The sequence below is a fragment of the Coenobita brevimanus genome, chromosome 19 (genome assembly GCF_032717465.1).
Source record: "Coenobita brevimanus isolate Jiangsu-jjx chromosome 19, ASM3271746v2, whole genome shotgun sequence".
In the NCBI taxonomy this organism is placed as follows: Eukaryota; Metazoa; Arthropoda; class Malacostraca; order Decapoda; family Coenobitidae; genus Coenobita; species Coenobita brevimanus.
The window spans coordinates 24,908,820-24,928,538 of record NC_136972.1 but is presented as its reverse complement, the minus strand read 5'-3'; the positions used below and the strand labels follow the sequence as shown (position 1 = coordinate 24,928,538).

Sequence of the window (19,719 nt, the reverse complement as noted above, 5' to 3'; positions counted from 1 at the left end):
TATACAGTACTAAAAACAATGTGTTGTTGTTGTTGCTGTAATCCCAGGCTCATCAGAACATGAACCCAGTGGACTGCAGACTGGCTGCCTTTCTGTAGTCCACCTTGCTCCTTTTGGTGGACAAGGAGGCAGCTAGGGGATATTTGCATAACCTGCCAGTGAAACCAGCCGGTTATATCAATGCCACCATGGGAAGGCATGCCACTTCAGCACCTATGTTCAAGTAAAAGTAGTTAATAATACATTGTGGGTATGCAATATATGCATAAATAACAATTTACTTCAATTTCAATTATCAGAATGTCCAGTGGGAGTTACTAAATATGGGATGAGTACTCTCAGAAAAATGGCTACAAACATGTCCTGTACATTATAATAAGTATCACCACCTGGCCTCCCTTACTTGGGTGCGGTCACAGATTTTCCAATTGAAAAACTGAAATGCACACTTCAATGCTGTTAAACAATCCTTCACCAAGACTGAATTACCTACACTGACCACAGATGAAAGTGTTCCTGATTGTATTCATACCTGCTGCACCAAACTCCTGAATGCTAAAGAATGCCAATGATCTGGCCAACATAACAGTATTTTCACCAACAAGGCACATTTATACAGAGAAGAAAATGAATCTGGACTTGTGACCCTAAAATGTGAAAGCTCCCTGTGTATTAAGCCTAACAGACTCAACAGTATATAAAGACAGGACAATTTCCACCATTATAGTGCATCTGGTACCTAATGAACCACATATTATTTTAATCAACGACCATGAGTATACACTAAGAAGAAAATTGATCTGGACTTGTGAGACTGGGTGGCTCAGATGCCTGGTTATATAAATGTCCCCCAGTTCCATCCCCATCTCCCGGAAAGGAGGGCAGACTGCAAGAGGAAAGTAACTTCAGCCTGTGGTTCATTGGGTTCATATTTAGATGGGCCTGAGGCTGAGACTACTACTACTTCAAGGATGTTCATGTTTAGATGGTTCTAGGGTTGCAGCTACGACTACTGCTACTACTACCACTACTACAAGAACACTCATTCACACTTGTCAGCCATATTTTCTGCTCACCCTGTACTCTGTTGTGGAATGGATAGAGGTCACAGCCGCATTTTCACACCAAATAAAAACCTATTGCTCACCATCAGGGTGGTATAGTCAGTTTGCTTTTATATGACACAAGTGGGTTACTCTCACAACCTGAATACTAAGTGGGCTTGTGTGAAACTTGTAAGCCTTAATTATGAGGTGAAAATGAGTTTCCTTGGTTACTAGACAAATCAGCCCTCCAGTCAGATTACAATTGGCCATACGCCAAACTAATAGCAGTTAGCAATCCTTTTCAGGTGAAAACAAACTAACTATAGCTCCAAGCTTTGTTACAATACATGAGAAAATGTGTCATCAATAACTGCATCTCAGTTAGTTTAGCAAAGCTCCCCATTATCAACTTATCACTGAACAGGTTACTCTGTTTGGCATGAAGGTGTGGCTATGACTCTCTTCCTGTCAACAATACGGGAGAGGGTAAAAGTGGATAGTTTATGAGCTGTATTTTGTGGTGGCACTAAAGCAGAAGGGTGCTGGAGAGGGAGGCCTTCACATGGTGGCACTGACATAAGCAGGTGGCTTAACTACAGGACCTGGTTATACTGTACAAATGTCCCTCAACTACTTCCCTATCCCCTCAAAAGGAGGAATGTGGACGGCAGAAGGGCAATTTAAGCCTGCAGTCCACTGGGTTCACATTTCAGATGAACCTGGGGATATTATTGCCACTACTAGTGAAGAAGAAGGATGATTGTCACAATATTGAGTGGTCTTTAAATCTGCCTCACAAATTATTGAAGTTAAGCATTTAAAGGAACCTGGTTGACACTACAAAGGTGAAGATTATCCAAGCTCTGTTTACTATGGAGTCTCTAATCAACATCAGGGAGCTTCATTAATAATAACACCTATCAACACTGATTCCTAAAACTATGCAATACAGCTTGAGTACAACAAAATGAGCATACAGAATACTTAATCATTAAAAAATGAGAAGGATGAGCTAACACAGCTGATTCTAACAATAACAATAAAATGGAATGAAAATGAATAAAAAAATGATCTCTTTATAAACTTAAAATATATATTCCTATGTCATGAAAGTCACTTCACATGCAATTTATCATGTGTCAAATTTTCTCACTCTCTTTAATATGACTGTCTATTTCATATTCCTGTCTTTCACATGCTATTCAATGCTTTCACACTTCACTGTCATTCATTTTCCATTATGCTCTCTTTCACTTTCTCCTCCCTTGTCCTTCATATCCGATTCTGTTCTTCCAAACATCACCCCACTGTCTTGTTCTCATGCTCTCTATAACATCCTTATTCCCTGTCTTTCATACTGTATTCTTTTCTTTCGCACTTCATTCCACTATCATTCATATCCCATTCAATTCTTATATATCCTATTCCTGTCTTTCACACCCTACTCTGTTTCTTCACACTTCATTTCACTGTCATTCACTTTCCATTCAGCCAACTTTCACATTCTAAGCTCAATTTACAATTTTGTTTTCCACATTCCTTTTTGCCTTCATTCACATCCTATTCACAGAATGTCACATTCTTTTCTTCCACACAATCTCATTCCATTTTGTATTCACTCACATCCTAGTCACATCTTTCATGTCGTATTCTTTCCTTCAACACAACTTCACACAACTCCTGGCATTCCATTCTGCTGATTCCACATCCTAAAGTAAAAAACAGGGCAGTCTCTCTTTCCCCTCAACCCCTTCAGTTTAATGACATACTTTATATTCTGTTCTTGCTATCTGTATAAGACTTTACCCAACTTAAAAAAAGGCCTCTTATATTGAAGGAGTTAATGAAGTCTACAATTAATATCTCTAGTTTGAAAATCTCACCAAAAATTAATGAAGTTGTAGAGAGTAAGAACAAGATTAAACAGAAGTACAGTAAAATGGAATCGAGAGACAGCAAGAATAAAATTTAAAAATACAGCATCTGACTGATGAATTTATAAACTACCACTACAATCTTCACCATCTCTATCATCTTTACAAATACTCCAACAATCTTCACCATCTCTCTATCATTTTTACAAATTACTGCTACAATTATCACTATCACCATCATAATTGCTAAATAATACTACAATCCTTATCATCTCTCCATTATCTTTACAAACTACTGCTACAGTTCTTACTATATCACCATCATCTTTACAAAATACTACTAGTCTCCACAGTTTCTCCATCATCTTTACAAACTACTACTACTATCATCAGTATCATCTTTACAAACTATTAATACAGCTCTCATAATTTTCTCTCTTTACAATTCACTGCTACAAATCCTCACCGTCTCTCCATCACCTTTACACACTACTACTATAATCTTCATCATCTCTATCTTCACAAGATACACTACAATTTTCCCCATATCTCCATCAACTTTAACTACAACTACTACAATCTTCACCTAATATTCAATGAGTGTGCTATATTCTCCAACTGCTACATCTTGGAACTGTTGATTTCTTTTGTATCAACTGCATCTTGACCATTGACTGTTGGGGTCTTTGCCGACAGTTTTGTCCTGCGGTAGTTCTCATAGTGACGCTCTGCTGTTGAGTCTATCAGGTCCTGCATGTTGGTTCTGGGGGAAGGGAACCATCATCATAATCATCATCATCATCATCATCATACATACAAGCACAATAATAAATCAGCCATGTCCCTGTCTCCCTTATCATCATCATCATCATCATACATACAAGCACAGTGATAAATCAGTCATGTCCTCATCTTCCCAGTCATCATCAAATCATCATCATCATCACCACCATCACCATCATCAATGTTTTATCCAGTAAGCTATCTTTTACATCACTGCAACTCATATGGACTGCACTCATCCTCCATAAACACCACACAATATGGAGTTACTACTAAGCCTCTTTCCATGTACAGCACAGGACCACTGATAACTCTCCACTATTGTGTCTCTTCCATCTCTCTTCTTCAACTGATGTCTTCCTCTCACCTGATAAGCATGTCTCTCAAGTAAGCAAAATCATTGTGTGACTTGTTCTCAACTTCAACCAGTCCCCATGAGCAGCGTCGCCCCAACACCTTCCTGCCAGGTACATCATGCCAGGTTGTGCTGCCCACCACCGCGAAAGGCAGCCGCTCCTGGAACACACATGTATACAATATGTCATCCTTATAAGCCATCCTGTCCAACACTTTTTTTTTCTGCCATTAAGTCCACAGTAAACTACAGAAAAAAATACAATATCTACACATACAGTACAGTACAATAAATCCTTGTTATAATTTGCTTTTTTAGATTATTTTCCTCTTACTTCCACAGTAAACTACAGAAAATTTGGATATTAAAATTAGTAAATCCTCATTAAATATAGCCTTTCTGAGAATCTTACAGAACTACAACACTGATATTTACTGTAACACACCCAAGATCTTAGGTATAAAAGTCTGACATGCTGGAGTATTTACTTGTACAAAGGTTACCTTGTAAAAACTAATTTTCAATCACTGGCCTCTATACACAAGCAACACGACTACCATCACCTCTGAAAATCATTGCTGCTTCCAGTATTCTCAAAACATCCTCACCATTTATGGTCATACTGGTATACATTTGTGCTAGTTTCTACCACCATAATTCCCATCCTATGTGTTGGCGTCACTCCTCCAAGGCTTACTCTGATCTTGGCGTGGTCCTGAAGGTGTGTGTCAGTGTCTTCAGTATCCTTTGAGAGCTCCTGTGGGGGTGGGTATACCTTGATCCCATGGTCACTCAGGTCTGCTCGTATACGCTCCTTGTAAGTCATCCGCTCCTGACACATAAGCCAATTATAAAATATCATAACCAAAATCATTCCATTCTAATTTCCAACATAAATATGGGGACAGCAAACGTACAGCACAGTTCTTAGGTATCTTTGGTGATATATACCAGCACAGAAATGATAACAGCCAATAATTTTGAAATATCCCTTTTGGAACCAAAAGAGACCATGGATAGGCTATGGTAGTCTGGATCATTTTAACTGCAGGAAAATAACACTATGTCCCAAGATATGTTTTCATGAAAGAAAACCTCTTGTCATCTCTCAGATCTAAACCATAATTCCTAGAATGGGAAGAAAAATGAAAGCTTTATACTGTATACAGTATGAGTGATAAGTAAGGCATGAATGAAGAAACACCAATATAAGACAAGACAACCAAGAATTGAAGGACTGAACAAATTAAACTGAAAGAACGAGCACTGAAAAGACTAACATTCAAGCAAAAAATAATGGAGGACTGACCAATGATGGCCAAGCAAATACAGTATGTGGTTTTAGCCTAAACATTGTTCATATATTTCTTCCTTTCTCTATAAATATACTTTTAAAACACTGACAGGCTGAATAATACCATATTACTACTACTAATACAGCAAATGACGAATGAGAGCTGAGGAATCCTACATACATCGAGGGTAAGCGTGTCTGCCTTTGCTATAACTGGCACCACATTCACCACCTTGTCTAGCCGCCTCAGCACCTCAACGTCAAGCGAACTCAACCTGGAAAAATAAACATAAGTGAGATATTTGGTTCAGATGAAAGTTAGATAATTTTTAGATTACACTCATCCTGGTTATGGTTTTGTATTTTTATTAAGGTTATGTGTTTGTTAATAATGTTCAAAGTTGTTATGCTGAAAGAGAAAACAATATATGGGTAGCATTTAACCAAAAGGAGCATACTCAGGTGAACATTTTGACTTACAGCTTGATAATGTTTACACCACAAAGAAAATGGCAACTGCTTTGTAATATTCAATTAATGGTTCTGAGCTACCTGAGATATACATTATGAGTCATTATATGGGTATGAAACAACCCAAAATTGTTTAGGTGAGCATTTAGACTCTGAAGATAGTTACAAATGTTTTTAGATGATAAGTAAAATAGCGATATTTTTGCATCATTCACATGGTTATTATTTCAGTTGTATTCTCTCTTGCAGATTGAAGTAATTTGACTGGAACACTCTTTCCTTTTTAACCTGCCATCTGTCCATCATGAATGCTGAGTTGTAGTAACAGATTAACATTAAAATATGATGCTAGTCATAATGAAGTGTTGTAGAAAGGGCGCAACGGTGTAGGACTGATATAATCATGTGGTTCCACTGCACGGTTATACAAATGTCCCTCAGCTTCCTCATTATCCCCTGAAAAGAGGATGGTGGACTGCAGGAAGGGGACAGCTTCAGCCAGCAGTCCACCAGGTTCACATTCAAATGAACTTGGCGCTACTACACCATCCCCAACAACAACAGCCACTACTCGTTTCGTTTTCGTTTCGTTTTTAAAGGCTCCAACATGCTTGCATGTGTCGGCCTTGGTCACCTAATGGCGGCTCTCCACACTGCACGATCCATTGCAGCCTCCCTGTTCAGTCCCTTAACCCTAAGGTCACACTTAATAACCTCGTCCCATGTCTTTCTCGGTCTACCCCTCATAACCCCACCCCCAATATTAACACTTCTCACCTTCCTCACCCAATTATCATCCCCCATCCTCTCCACATGTCCAAACCACCTCAATCTACCTCTCCTCATCACAACACCAATACACTCCAGTCCCATCCTACCTCTCAACTCTTCCATTGTAAACCCAGCCCCTCCAGGCCTTGGACGCAGGGACGCACTGCACATCCACCTAATCATTGTCATTTCTGTACGTCTGAGCTGGCGAATATCTTCCTCCTTCACTGCCCAGGTCTCACTGCCATACAGCATTACACTCCTAACACATGCTGCATACAAAGACCCCTTAGCACGTAGGGAGAGCCCTCTCAATGTCAGGAGAGGCAAGAGCTCCCTGAACTTCTTCCAACCACTTCTCACCCTAGCCACAGAGCTAGCTCCAGCCCCATCTCCAGCACACATGTCTCCCAAAAAACAAAACTCTTTCACACACTCAAGAGATTCACCAGCAAGTTCAATCCTTTCACGTCTGACAATCTCCACCTGCTCACCCCGGCACGCCGTACACATAAAATCAGCATTATCTCGCAGTCTACCTCTAATACCACTACATCTCTTATGCACCCATTTATCACACACACCTCACAAGATGGAATTACTTCTCACGCCCTTGTGGCAAACTGCACATGGCCATTCTCCCTCGTCTTTGACAGTACCGCCACCAATCAAAGATATCATCACTTTTGTTTTATCTGCATTTACCCTTAAACCCTTTTGCCCCATACCATCTCTCCACTTCCTAAACCTTTCCTCCGCCTCCCTTTCATTCTCTGCAATCAACACCAAATCATCAGCATACAACAACTCCCACGGGAGTCCGTTTCTAAAATCACGTGAAAGGGCTTCAAGTACCATGATAAACAACATGGGACTCAGACTGACCCCTGATGCACACCAACATTCACGGAAAACTCATCACTCAAATCTCCATTCACTCTCACCTGGGTGTGAGCACCCACATACATGGGCATAACCACCCTAACCAGCCACTCCTCCAAGCTAAGCTTTCTCATTGCCCACTTCATCACCTCTCTAGGGACTCTGTCAAAGGCCTTTTCCAAATCAACAAAAACAAAATAAAGATCCCTTCTCCTACCAATATATTTTTCCTGAAGCTGTCGAACAATGAATATGGCATCAGTGGTCCCCCTACCTGGCATAAACCCAAACTGCATCTCATCAATATTCACTCTTTCTCTAATCATACCTTCTAAAACTCTCTCCATTACCTTCATTATCTGATCTAAAAGCTTTAAACCTCTATATTTTCCTCTTTCCAGGGCATCACCCTTCCCTTTATACACATTTACAATTACACTCTTCAGCCAATCATCTGGGACAGCACACTCATAAATAATCCTATTTATCAGGTCAGTGACTAAACTCACCCCTATATCGCCTGAGGCCTTCAACATTTCGGCAGTCAACCCAGACACACCTGCTGCCTTCCCCACCCTCATCCTGCCAATTGCCTCACTCACAGTAGCAGTATCAATCAAAGGCCAAGGGCCAGACACTGGATCTGCTGGCTCCAAACCTTCCCTATCCCAGTCAAACTCATCATTCAACAACCGGTTATAATCCTCTCTCCATGCATCTTTAATATCCTCACTGTTCACCACTACCCTTCCTTCATCATTCTTCACACACTGCTCACATATGATATCCCAATTATCCCTCTTCACCTGACCTGCCACCCTAAATATATTTTTCCTTTCCCCATGATTTAGGTTATCAAGTAATTGTCTGTGACTCAGACTTTGCCCTGTATACCTCTCTTCTAGCCCTACGCTTAGCAGCCAAATATTCCTCTTTGCTACCACCCTTCTTCCATTCCCGGAAAAGCCTTCTTTTCTCCTTAATTGCAGCTTCTACACCCTCATCGCACCACCAAGTTACTTTATGTCTTGGTGATCCTCTTGTCCAGCCGCATGTTACATCAGTAACTCTCAAGAAATTGTTCTTGAGGGCTCTGTACTGTTCATTAACGCCTCTGTCTACAGCTCCCTGTTCAGCCACCACTCTCCTCAACTCGCTATAGAAGGCATCCCTTACTTCTTGTTTTTTCAGCTTCCATATTTTCCTCCTAGGTACATAAGTCCTCTTTTTCATCACTTGTTCTGTAAGCACCATATCACAAATCAATAGTTTGTACTGCTGCACACACTCCTCACTTCCTATAACTTTAACATCCCTCACTAACCTCCTATCGGCCCTCCTAACCAGAAAATAATCTATCTGACTGCTATTTCCCCCAGACTCATACATTATTAACCTACTGTCTCTTTTCCTAAAATATGTGTTGCACACAATCATGTCCGTTGCCTCCCCAAACTCGAGTATCTTTTCCCCTTCTGCATTCCTTAGACCATACGCACATCCCTCATGCACTTCTTCATAACCTTGTGCTGCTTCACCTACATGACCATTTAAGTCCCCTCCCAAAATCACTATCTCATCCCGCATACCACCCACTACACGTATTACATCATCCCAAAATCTATCTTTCTCTGATTCATCCAATCCTGTCTGTGGAGCATATGCCGATATAATCGCAGCTATCTTTCTTCCCAACAGAATTTTCACTACCAATATCCTGTCGCTTACTCTCAAAACATTCATAACATATTCCACCCATTTCTCCGCAACCATCACACCAACTCCTCCATATCCGTCTGTCCCCCCTTGCCAAAACAACTTATAGCAACAGTCCTTCCCAACAATCTTTCTGGCTGATCCACCCCTGTACCGGACTTCCTGCAAACACGCCACATCCACCCACCTCCTACTGAATGCCTCAACGACTTCCCCTGCTCTTCCCCTCAAACTTCCCACATTCCATGAACCCACCCTCATCCCCATGGGTGATTTACTGTCCTCAGGCTTGCTTTGTTACTTATTTTGTTTTGTCATCTTCAGTATTAATAAAGGGGGAAAGACACAGCACAGGTCCCACTCACTGCACAGTCCCAGGTCCAGGCAATGGATCTGGGACCCCTAGCTCACCAGCTTACCAGTGGCTGTGGTAGTGGCCTCAGGGCACCCTGCCAGGACAGCTGCAGGGACACCCTCCAAGCGCGCCTTGGCACTGCAACTATCCCGCCATTATACACCCACTGATAGTGCAGCCTCCTGGGGCGCTACTCCCAGGTTCGGGCCCCTCTCTATTGGGCGGAAGCAGCAGCCTGTGAACTGCAATGCCCTGTACCCTCTAAGCACAGGCCCGAGCCCCATCTCGCCCTGGACCCACGATCTATGCTGGCGGAACCCCCGCCACGCCTCCCCCCAGAAGTCCACCACTAGGTAGCGGGGGCAAAGTTTTCTGGCCGCATGCCCTTGCTGGCGCCAACCCCTGTAACGTAGTGGGATACGTTGTGTGAAATGTAAAGTGCATGTGGTGTAGTGCATAGATAGTTAGAGGAAATGTTTGGGAGAGTATGCTGGTCTACTCTCCATGTTACTGTCACACTGAAAAGGTCAGCAAAGGGGGATGGTTAGATAGCTAGTGAAACAGGAGCTCCAGCCCTCCCTATCACCAGCATTCCCATTCCCCTCGGGAGTACTACCCTGTTCGGCCCGTGCTACGGCCTCCTCCTACAATTATTAAAGCGTACTACTACTGCTGCTGCTGCTACTACTACTACTACAACTACTACACACTACTGCTACTACTACAACTACTCCTACACATTACTACTACTACTACTACCATACCAACAAGTGTCCAACAAAAGTACTAACGAGTGTCCTGTGGGAGGGATGAAATACAGGCAGCAGTGTACTCTGGTGTCAGGGATGTGGAGTAGCCTGTCCACCTTCTGCTCCTCCGTCAGGTAGCGAGAGTATTGGTCTTCGATGTATGACACAATCGGCTCCCAGCTGTAGGTGTACATGGATGTATATAGGTAGATGACACACACACACACACACAAATGAATTAATAACCTCATATCACTTCTGTTTCTCTCACTCTTTCACTTGCTCATTTTCCTGTTTCCCTCTCTCTCTCTCTCTCACCAGTTTTCGTTGTTGATATGGTCCCCAAATCCCGGTGTGTCAGTAACAGTAAGGCTCAGTCGCACACCTCCCTCATTAAGCGATGCACTCACTTGTCGCACCTGTGGGCAATTAATTAATGAGAGAAGGTGGAATATGGCAATTCAGGTGTAATGATGTAATTTACCTGTTGAGAAATAATAAACATCAGCAGGTGTAATAAAATCTTGTAATACACTTCCGTAGAAAAACTTACTTAAACAGGTGTAATAAAAGCCTGTAGATAAATTAACTTATGCAAGTATAATAAAATCCTGTAGAGAAGTTAAGATAGAGTCTAGTAGAGGAAATAACATAGGTAAGTGTAAAAAAAAAAAAAAAATGAAAGAAAACAAGCATTATCAATCAACCTGTGCAAAAAAAAAAAAAAAAAAAAAAAAAAAAAAAACAGTTGGAAAGTTGGACCCCACGAATATTTTTACCTCTGTCGTGGAAGGCAATGGCTCATGCTCCCCGGCCTTCCTTCTTGTTACCGAGGACTTGAAGAGAGTGTTGACCAGTGTGGATTTCCCTAGACCGCTCCTACCTGCAAAAAAACGAACATCAGTACCCGTAGGTATATAATATTTTACTCATTAATATCGTACCGTTTGTTGTTTTAGTGAAGGAGGTGTGAGTTGGGGAGATGGTAGCCTGATGGTGCCTGACAAGGTGACATGGAGGTGACTCACTTGCACACACCCCTTTTCAGGATTAAGGAGTCTGGCTATATAGGTAGACAGACAGACACATAACTGGAGACTGACAGACAGACACAGATAGGCAAAGGCAGACAGACAGACAGACACAGATAGGCAAAGACAGACAGACAGGTTGGCAAAGAGACAGATACGTAACTGCAGACAGACAGACAGACACAGATAGGCAAAGACAAAGATTGATATACAGACAGATATCCGATAGACAGATGAAGAGATAGATGCACATGGATAGACAAACAGACAAACAGATAAATTCATGGATACACAGGCATTTAATAGAAGACAGACAGAGGGATTGATAGGTTGGAAGATAAGATGAGCAAATTTTTATCTCAGTGTGACAAAGATCCCTAGTACCTTTCAGTTCAGTTGATGGCCAAGTGTTGTTAGAGTGGAGGGGTGATTTGACTAGTAACCAAGGAGGCTCATTCCTACCTCATAACTAAGACTCATCAACTTAGTATTAAACCTGCAGGAGTGGCCCAGTTCCATCAGGTGAACATAACTAAACTACAGACTTACCAACGACCATAAGGTTAAAGGAGTAGCCGCGACGCAGTGCCTTTAGCCTGGTCTGCTCCTGAAGGGTGTCAATGCCCACGTAGGTCATGCCCTCCTGGGGGCTGGGAGCGGGGCACGCTTGAGGCATCTCTGTGGGGTGGCGGGGGTGGAGGGGGAGGCTGTAGGGGAGAGAAACAAGAGTAACTCACTATATGCCTTTCACCTTGGCCTAAAACTGCCATCTCCGTCTTGAATACTTAGTTGTAGCAATATAGTAACCCTAGAATATGGTGCTAGTCATGAAGAAGTGCTATGGTAACAATGTACAGCAACTTTTTCTTTTGTTTTACTTTGTCCATATCGATAGTAGGAACGAAAAATTGGGAAATGCGGAGAGCAGATGCCGTAGACTTTTTACTGTGTGTGTGTGTGTGTGTGTGTGTGTGTGTGTGTGTGTGTGTGTGTGTGTGTAAAAGAGAGAGAGAGAGAGAGAGAGAGAGAGAGAGAGAGAGAGAGAGAGAGTAGTCTGCATAGGAGGCTTCGTAGCACCTCTTCCTTAGCTATTTACTTTGCATATTGCACAAAACATTCTCCTGTATATTACACACGAGGATACTGAGGCGTCATTTTGCAGGCTAAGTCGCTAAGAAATAGGTATTACGAAGCTCCCGAAGCAACTAAGAATACCCCAAAGACGGGTGAATTGACTGACAGACTACCAATCACTACCATTCCCCTAAATTCCGAGCAAATCACGGTCTAATTAAAGCTTCTCGTGCTAGTAGCTGAGAGGAAGCGTTTTTGCTGTCGTCTGCCCTCGCCTCGTCCATCACCCAACAAAAAACGGGACCCAAACAGTAATGGCGCTGGGGGTCGCTTCACTAAACAAACTGTCGCCTTTTTTTGCTTTTTATTACTCATTTTTCCTCATCCAGATAGGAAAATTTTTGCCTAAGGGTTTCTTTTCTTTTATTATTCATTATTTTCTCCATCCAGAGAGTAAAGATAGAAATATACTACTGCAATAAACTCGTATTTCATCTCACGGAGTTACATCACTTTCACGACTTGAATAACATGTTTTGGTTGCGTGAAATTCAGTAAGAAGCTTAGTTATGAGGTAGGAATGAGTCTCCTTGGTTACTAGTCAAATCTATCCCCTAATCCGACTATACCCGGTATCAAAGGAGCTGAATGGAGTTACAGATCTTTGACATTTGAAAAACCAACTATTGAAAAGATGCTAAAAAAAAAAAAAAAAAAAAAAAAAAACGAGCGACCGCGACCGAAATTTGGCCTTGACCTCTGACAAATTTGCATGGAACTCGACCCACCTCATGCCATCCCCTCATCCAGTTTATGTGCAAAATTTGAGTGAAATCGGACATAGCATTCGTGAGATATTTTCCGCATCCTAAACTCTGACCTTGGACGACCTGCACCACAATCAAATAACCACACACACACACACACACACACACACACACACACACACACACACATACAATGAAAAAAACTACACACACACACACACACACACACACACATACAATGAAAAAACTACACACACACACACACACACAAACATTATTAGTCAACTTTGATCCACCTTAGATCATACACTGACAACATATTAGGTCAATACAGATAAATACATACACAGATACACAAGCACATAAACAGAAACAGACTCGATCGCAAGAGCTAAGCCTTCGGTGGCGCAAAAAAAAAAAAAAATAATAATAATAATAATGAACACCTGTTGTCTAAGGTGTGTATGTGTGTGTGTGTGTGTGTGTGTGTGTGTGTGTGTGTGTGTGTGTAGGTAAAAGACTAGCGCACTGTTCCTCCTGTCCTTCCCCGCACGCACTGGGTAGAACATCGGGGGTCCCACTCTACCTAAAACGTGGCTGGGGTAAACGCCTATCAATATGCAGAATTTCGTGTTCTTATGGCCGTGAAAAATAACTCTGCCGGGACCCTCGGAGGTCGCCCCCTCTCCCATGACGTAAGATCCTCGGTGATTTCCCTCCTTTCCAAAATCCATGCTCGTAACCTGGTGCGAGTGAAAATCTACTACTGTGCAAAATTTCGTTTTCGTAACACTCCTCTCATAAGGTCTGTACCGATTCTTGATGAGAGTATAATAATTCAGTGAGGGAGGAAGGGAGTGACACAGTTAGGGGCAAGCACTATATCTGGCTGCCACAGCGGGGTGCGGAAAAAAATCATCGTCCGGCGATAGAAAGGATAAAATACAAAACTGCATCATGGTAAAGCAATAACTAATAATTCTTCCTTTGTTGACTCAGGACTTCACTTGACACCAGACACCAAGGGATCGGCGGCGTCAGAGGCAAAAATAGACTCGTTACCGCGCCGACGGGTGGTGGCGGTGACTGGCTAGCGCGCGAGCCGCCGTTGTTTTGAAATCGTTACGTGTTGCTGTCTGGACAAACATCCGCTGTTATGGTCCTCGCCTCCTGCTAAAACAAAAGACAGTCGACTCTTATTGGGTGATGAGAGAATGGGCACCCTGGTGATAGCTTCCTCCTATTTTCGTCAGGTGGACAGGCTAGGTGGGCAGTGGGGCAAGGAAGAGTTGATTACAGGTAGATTTTGAGTTGGATCCGTATCCAGATGCAGGAATAAATCACAAACTTATTGGCGTCTGCGGAGATAATTGAGATCGCTGATATTCAGTAAAAAAGAAGTCTAAGATCGTAGGGGTAACAGACGGCTGTGTGAGACCGTAAAAGTATTCGTCTGTTAGGAAAGAGAAGTTGCATGAGTAAATCTTAAAATCTTAGTGGCACTGGAAGAGGCATGCGCTCTCTGAGTAATTTCTAGTTGCATATGCCGTCAAACTTTTACATGCACAACGAAAATCCGTCAACACGCATATACAGTACAGTCCTAAATCGACCTGATGTGACCTGAAGTGACATACTGATTGCAACTGTCCGGAACTGATCTATCTGGGTCTGAATATGGCTGAAATGAGTGATATGGCTTAAACCTAATCTAAACGTAGAGTCCTGTCAGAGCAATTAACCTTCCACTCGAACAATTACGAAACTTTTACCTTGAATTCTGAAAAGTTCCTTGTGCACCAAAGATCCTACCACTTGATTTCGAAAGTTACTGTTCACTGCCCCGCAATTTATCGTGAACAAGTGGATCAATATTCATGTCCGCAAGTGTACGTGAATGAACCTGGACTGAGAGAGAGAGAGAGAGAGAGAGAGAGAGAGAGAGAGAGAGAGAGAGAGAGAGAGAGAGAGAGGATGCAATAACCCCGGATGACCTTGGATCGACCTAAACCTATCTAAGCCTGAATTAATGTGGATGATGCAAATAAATAAAAAAGTAGCTAACAAGACCTAAATGTGCACTACTGGATGGTCTCTCGTCGAATCGTTACTACTACTACCACTACTAACACCACAACTACCACCACCACCACTACTACTACCACTGCTATAAAAATGTACACTTAAAGCCGAAAAATACCACCCAGACGAACACGAGAAAACAGTGGCGGGAAGAGAGGAGGGAAGGAGGGTACGGTTCACCCCCACTCTCGGCTCAGATTACGGGGGGGGGGGGTCTGTCTGTATGTCTGTCCTTTTGTTGTCTTCTGTTTATGGCATTTCCCTTTGCTGAAAAAAAAAAATCTTATGGTCTTCGCATGAATTTATCTTACCCACAAACACGCACATACCGTACCCTCTTATACTCACAAACTCTCTCTCACATAGGCTGTACTCAAAAACTCTCACATTTCTACGGTACTCATTTCTCCGACCCTCACAACATCAACAACAACAATAATAATAATAATGACAATGATGATGAAAATAATAATAATAATAATAATAATAATAATAATAATAATAATAATAATACGTAGTTTCATATGTGTTTGAAAATTTTACCACATTTTTATCACATTCCGATAGAAGAGGATGCGGATGAAGGAGCAGGAGGAAAAGGAAATGGAATAGGAAGAGGAAGAGGAAAAGGAAGAAGAAGAAAAAGACGAAGAAGACAACGACGAAGAAGACGAAGAAAATTCATATCCAAGAAAATTCACCTCTCCCTCTCATTTTCATTCCCAGTCTAATCTGATCGCTAAACTGAAGGGCTCTCATTACCAAGCCTCTTCTTAGCGTTCTCAAACCCCTATTCCCTGCATTCTCAGACCTGCGCCCGAAATTATGTGGCTATCATGGGGGCGAGCATGGTATTATGGCACTAAACTGGCGCCGAGACTAGCTAGGAAAGAAATATTTCCAAGTTGGAGAGGTGTAGGATAATGGGAGGTTGAGAGAGAGAGAGAGAGAGAGAGAGAGAGAGAGAGAGAGAGAGAGAGAGAGAGAGAGAGAGAGAGAGAGAGAGAGAGAGAATAAATTGGCGAGTTTGAGGTTAATCCAAGGCTGCCTCAGGGTGGTTGAGTAAAGGAGGACTGACCAAAATTACACGATAAAGAGCAATTTCACGATTTTATCTCTTACGTCTATCTGTCTATCTATGTCTTCACGTCTATCTGTCTATCTATCTTTCTTTGTCTACCTATCTCTATTTACCTGTCTGTCTTAACGTCTATCTATCTATGTCTGTCTGTCTTAATGTCTATCAATCTGTCCCTATCTGTCTGTCTTAACGTCTGTATATCTATCTTTACGTCTATCTATCCGTCTATCTATCTGTCTTTACGTATATCTATCTATCTTTACGTCTATTTATGTCTCTTATGAAATTACATAATAAGACTTTCTGACATTATCCCCTTACATATTACCCTGCTATACACACGCCTTAAAAATTTATATATTATACAGTGAAATTTCCTGCTACGTAAAACAAATTTGATGATATGTAGAGTTTATAATTTTTTGTTCGTTTGTGTTCTAAAAAAATATTCGAATATATTAGATAGATCACTAATATTTAACTAAATGCTTCTGTTACAGGGGAGAGTTTTATGAATGACACCCAGACGTAAACAAAGTAGTAATGACGTCATGATAACAGCTGATGGACAGGAGTTTTATGAATGACTGCCAATGTAAACAAAGTAGTAATGACGTCATGATAACAGCTGATGGACTGGAGTTTTACGAATGACTGCCACATGTAAACAAAGTAGTAGTGACGTCACCAGATGGACAGACGACAGGGAGGAGTTTTATGAATGACAGACAGATGTAAACAATGTAGTAGTGATGTATGAGGAGCAGTTGATAGGGGTGGAGTTTTTATGAATGGGTCTTATCAGAAGGGGCACTTAGAGAGAGAGAGAGAGAGAGAGAGAGAGAGAGAGAGAGAGAGAGAGAGAGAGAGAGAGAGAGAGAGAGAGAGAGAGAGAGAGAGAGAGAGAGACACTATTACACCTAACAGCCCCGAACCACCCCATTTGACAGGTAATTAATGGTAAATCACACAAGGACCGGTTACGCACACTCCATCAACCGGATTCTACTCCTTAACCGGTTCCTTGGCCGTTAATATCAGCCGTCTCATGATCACGTCAATTCTAGCATTTCCTTTCGACTATACTCATTTAATTCTTACGCGGCCAAGATTTTCGTCCTTTTGCAGCTTATTTTACGTAGCTCAGTGGCAGAACAAAACAATACTGCAGCTCTGCATCCTTTCCATAGCACTTCTTCGTGACTAGCATCGTATTCTGATGTACCGTATGCTGTTTTAACTCAGAAATCAAAATGAAGTGATAGCAATTTTAGGCCAAGCTACAGTAAAGATATAAAAACACACGATTTTTACATATACTCCCTCCTCTCTCTCTCTCTCTCTCTCTCTCTCTCTCACACACACACACACACACACACACACACACACACACACACACACACACAGCGTCACGTGTGTGTTGTGGTGAAGCTGTGGTTGTGGAACTGTTGTTGGTCCGAATATAAATTGCTTAAAGAGGCTTGAGGGGGACCATTACCAGCCGAGGAGGAAGTTGGTAGGAAGGAGGGAGGAAGTTGGTACGAAGGAGGGAGGGAAGTTGGCAGGAAGGAGGGAAGGAAGTTGGCAGGAAGGAAGGAAGGAAGTTGGTAGGGAGGGAGGGAAGAAAGAATAGGAAGAAGAAAAGGAAGTTGGTAGGAAGGGAGGAAGGAATAGGAAGAAGAAAGAGAAGTTCGTAGGAAGGGGGGAAGGATGAGGAAGAAGAATGGGATGTTGGTTGGGAGGAGAGGGGAAAGTTAGTAGGAAGGAGGGAAGGAAGTTAGTAGAAAAGAGGGAAGAAGTTGGTTGGAAGGAGAGGCAAAAGTTAGTAGGAAGGAGGAAGGGAAGTTGGTAGGAAGGAGGGAAGGAAGATGGTAGGAATGAGGGTAGGAAGTTGGTAGGAAGGAATACAAAGGAAGAGGTGTGCATAAGTTTTCATTCATTCATGATCATCATCATAATCATCATCATCATCATCATCATCATCATCATAATCATCATCATCATCATCACAACCTCATTATCTTACTTCCATCTTGTATCGCAGGAGCTACAATACCGTCTGTCATAAAAATAATTGTGTGTGTGTGTGTGTGTGTGTGTGTGTGTGTGTGTGTGTGTATGTGTGTGTGCAGATTTTCTCAATAGTAGAAGTGGGAAATTACGTTAGAAGGATGATTGTGTGTGTGGGTGGGTGAAAGTGGGTGTAGGTGGGTGTGGGTGGGTGTAGGTGGGTGTGGGTGGGTGTAGGTGTGTGTTGGTGGGTGTAAGTGGGTGTGGGTGGGTGTAGGTGGTATTTCCTGACCTTCCAGTGGACCGTTTGACCGTCTCTGACCTTCCCATCTGACGGGTCCCTTGTGAGAGAGAGAGAGAGAGAGAGAGAGAGAGAGAGAGAGAGAGAGAGAGAGAGAGAAATTACGTGCTTACTCTACAACCGGTAAAGTATGCTGGTTATGTATGTGTTTACTGTGTATCTATATGTATGTATATGTGTATGAATTTATGTATACATGAGATATATAGACAGAATATATATCTTTAAACACAGAAAAACAGATAGATAGCAAGATAGACAGATATACAGACAGACAAATAGACTGACTGATAGATACAAAAAGATAGATAGACATGCGGTACACAGACACAAATATAGAGTGGAAAAATGTATGTGCAACTATTGGTATGTGTACGTATGAGTGCATGTGCGTGTGCGTGTGTATGTGCGTTTGTGTCATTAGGAAGATGAGTGGGGACATGAAAGGGAGGGAGGAGGCGTGGTAGTGAGAGAGAGAGAGAGAGAGAGAGAGAGAGAGAGAGAGAGAGAGAAACACCCACACAGGTAGATAAGCTTCCTATAATCAGACAGACAGACAGGCAGACAGACACCTCAAATACCAATAGCATACGTAACATCTTCCTTGTAAATAAATAAATTAATTAATATACAAATAATGTTTTACGTTACCCCATTGTAAGGTAGCTTTCAAAACAGACAGACAGACAGACAGACAGATAGATAGATAGATAGATAGACAGAGAGACAGACGGAGACAGATAGACACAGAGACAGACGGAGACAGATAGACAGACAGACAAATAAACAGACGGACAGACAGACAGGTATATCAACAGGCAAACAGATACGGTAGACAGACAGACAGATAGGTAGATAGACAGACAGATAGAGAGACAGACAGATAGACACACAGATAAGCTTCAGAGCGAGACAGATAAACCTTCGCGATAACACTAATCTTCAGTTATAAATTCCTCTTATCTCTATTTACTGATAAAGATACGAACGTCATTTATATCAAAAAAAAAAAAATAAGAAAGTACTGCAATGACTCTAGTATATATTTAATTTAGCTTTTAATATTCTAGAAAGATA

The 19,719-nt window shown here is 41.9% G+C and overlaps 1 protein-coding gene across 1 annotated transcript; it reads right to left on the bottom strand.

Moving 5' to 3' along the window:
- Positions 1–3,541: 3,541 nt before the first annotated feature.
- LOC145391633 (septin-9-like) lies at positions 3,542–12,003 on the bottom strand. Its single transcript, XM_080266174.1, has 8 exons — positions 11,877–12,003; positions 11,076–11,179; positions 10,615–10,715; positions 10,339–10,476; positions 5,534–5,627; positions 4,756–4,890; positions 4,071–4,219; positions 3,542–3,683 (listed from the first exon to the last, which is right to left on the bottom strand). Exons 1-8 carry the CDS (start codon positions 12,001–12,003, stop codon positions 3,542–3,544), a joined length of 990 nt encoding a protein of 329 aa, XP_080122300.1.
- Between the last annotated feature and the right edge of the window lie 7,716 nt (positions 12,004–19,719).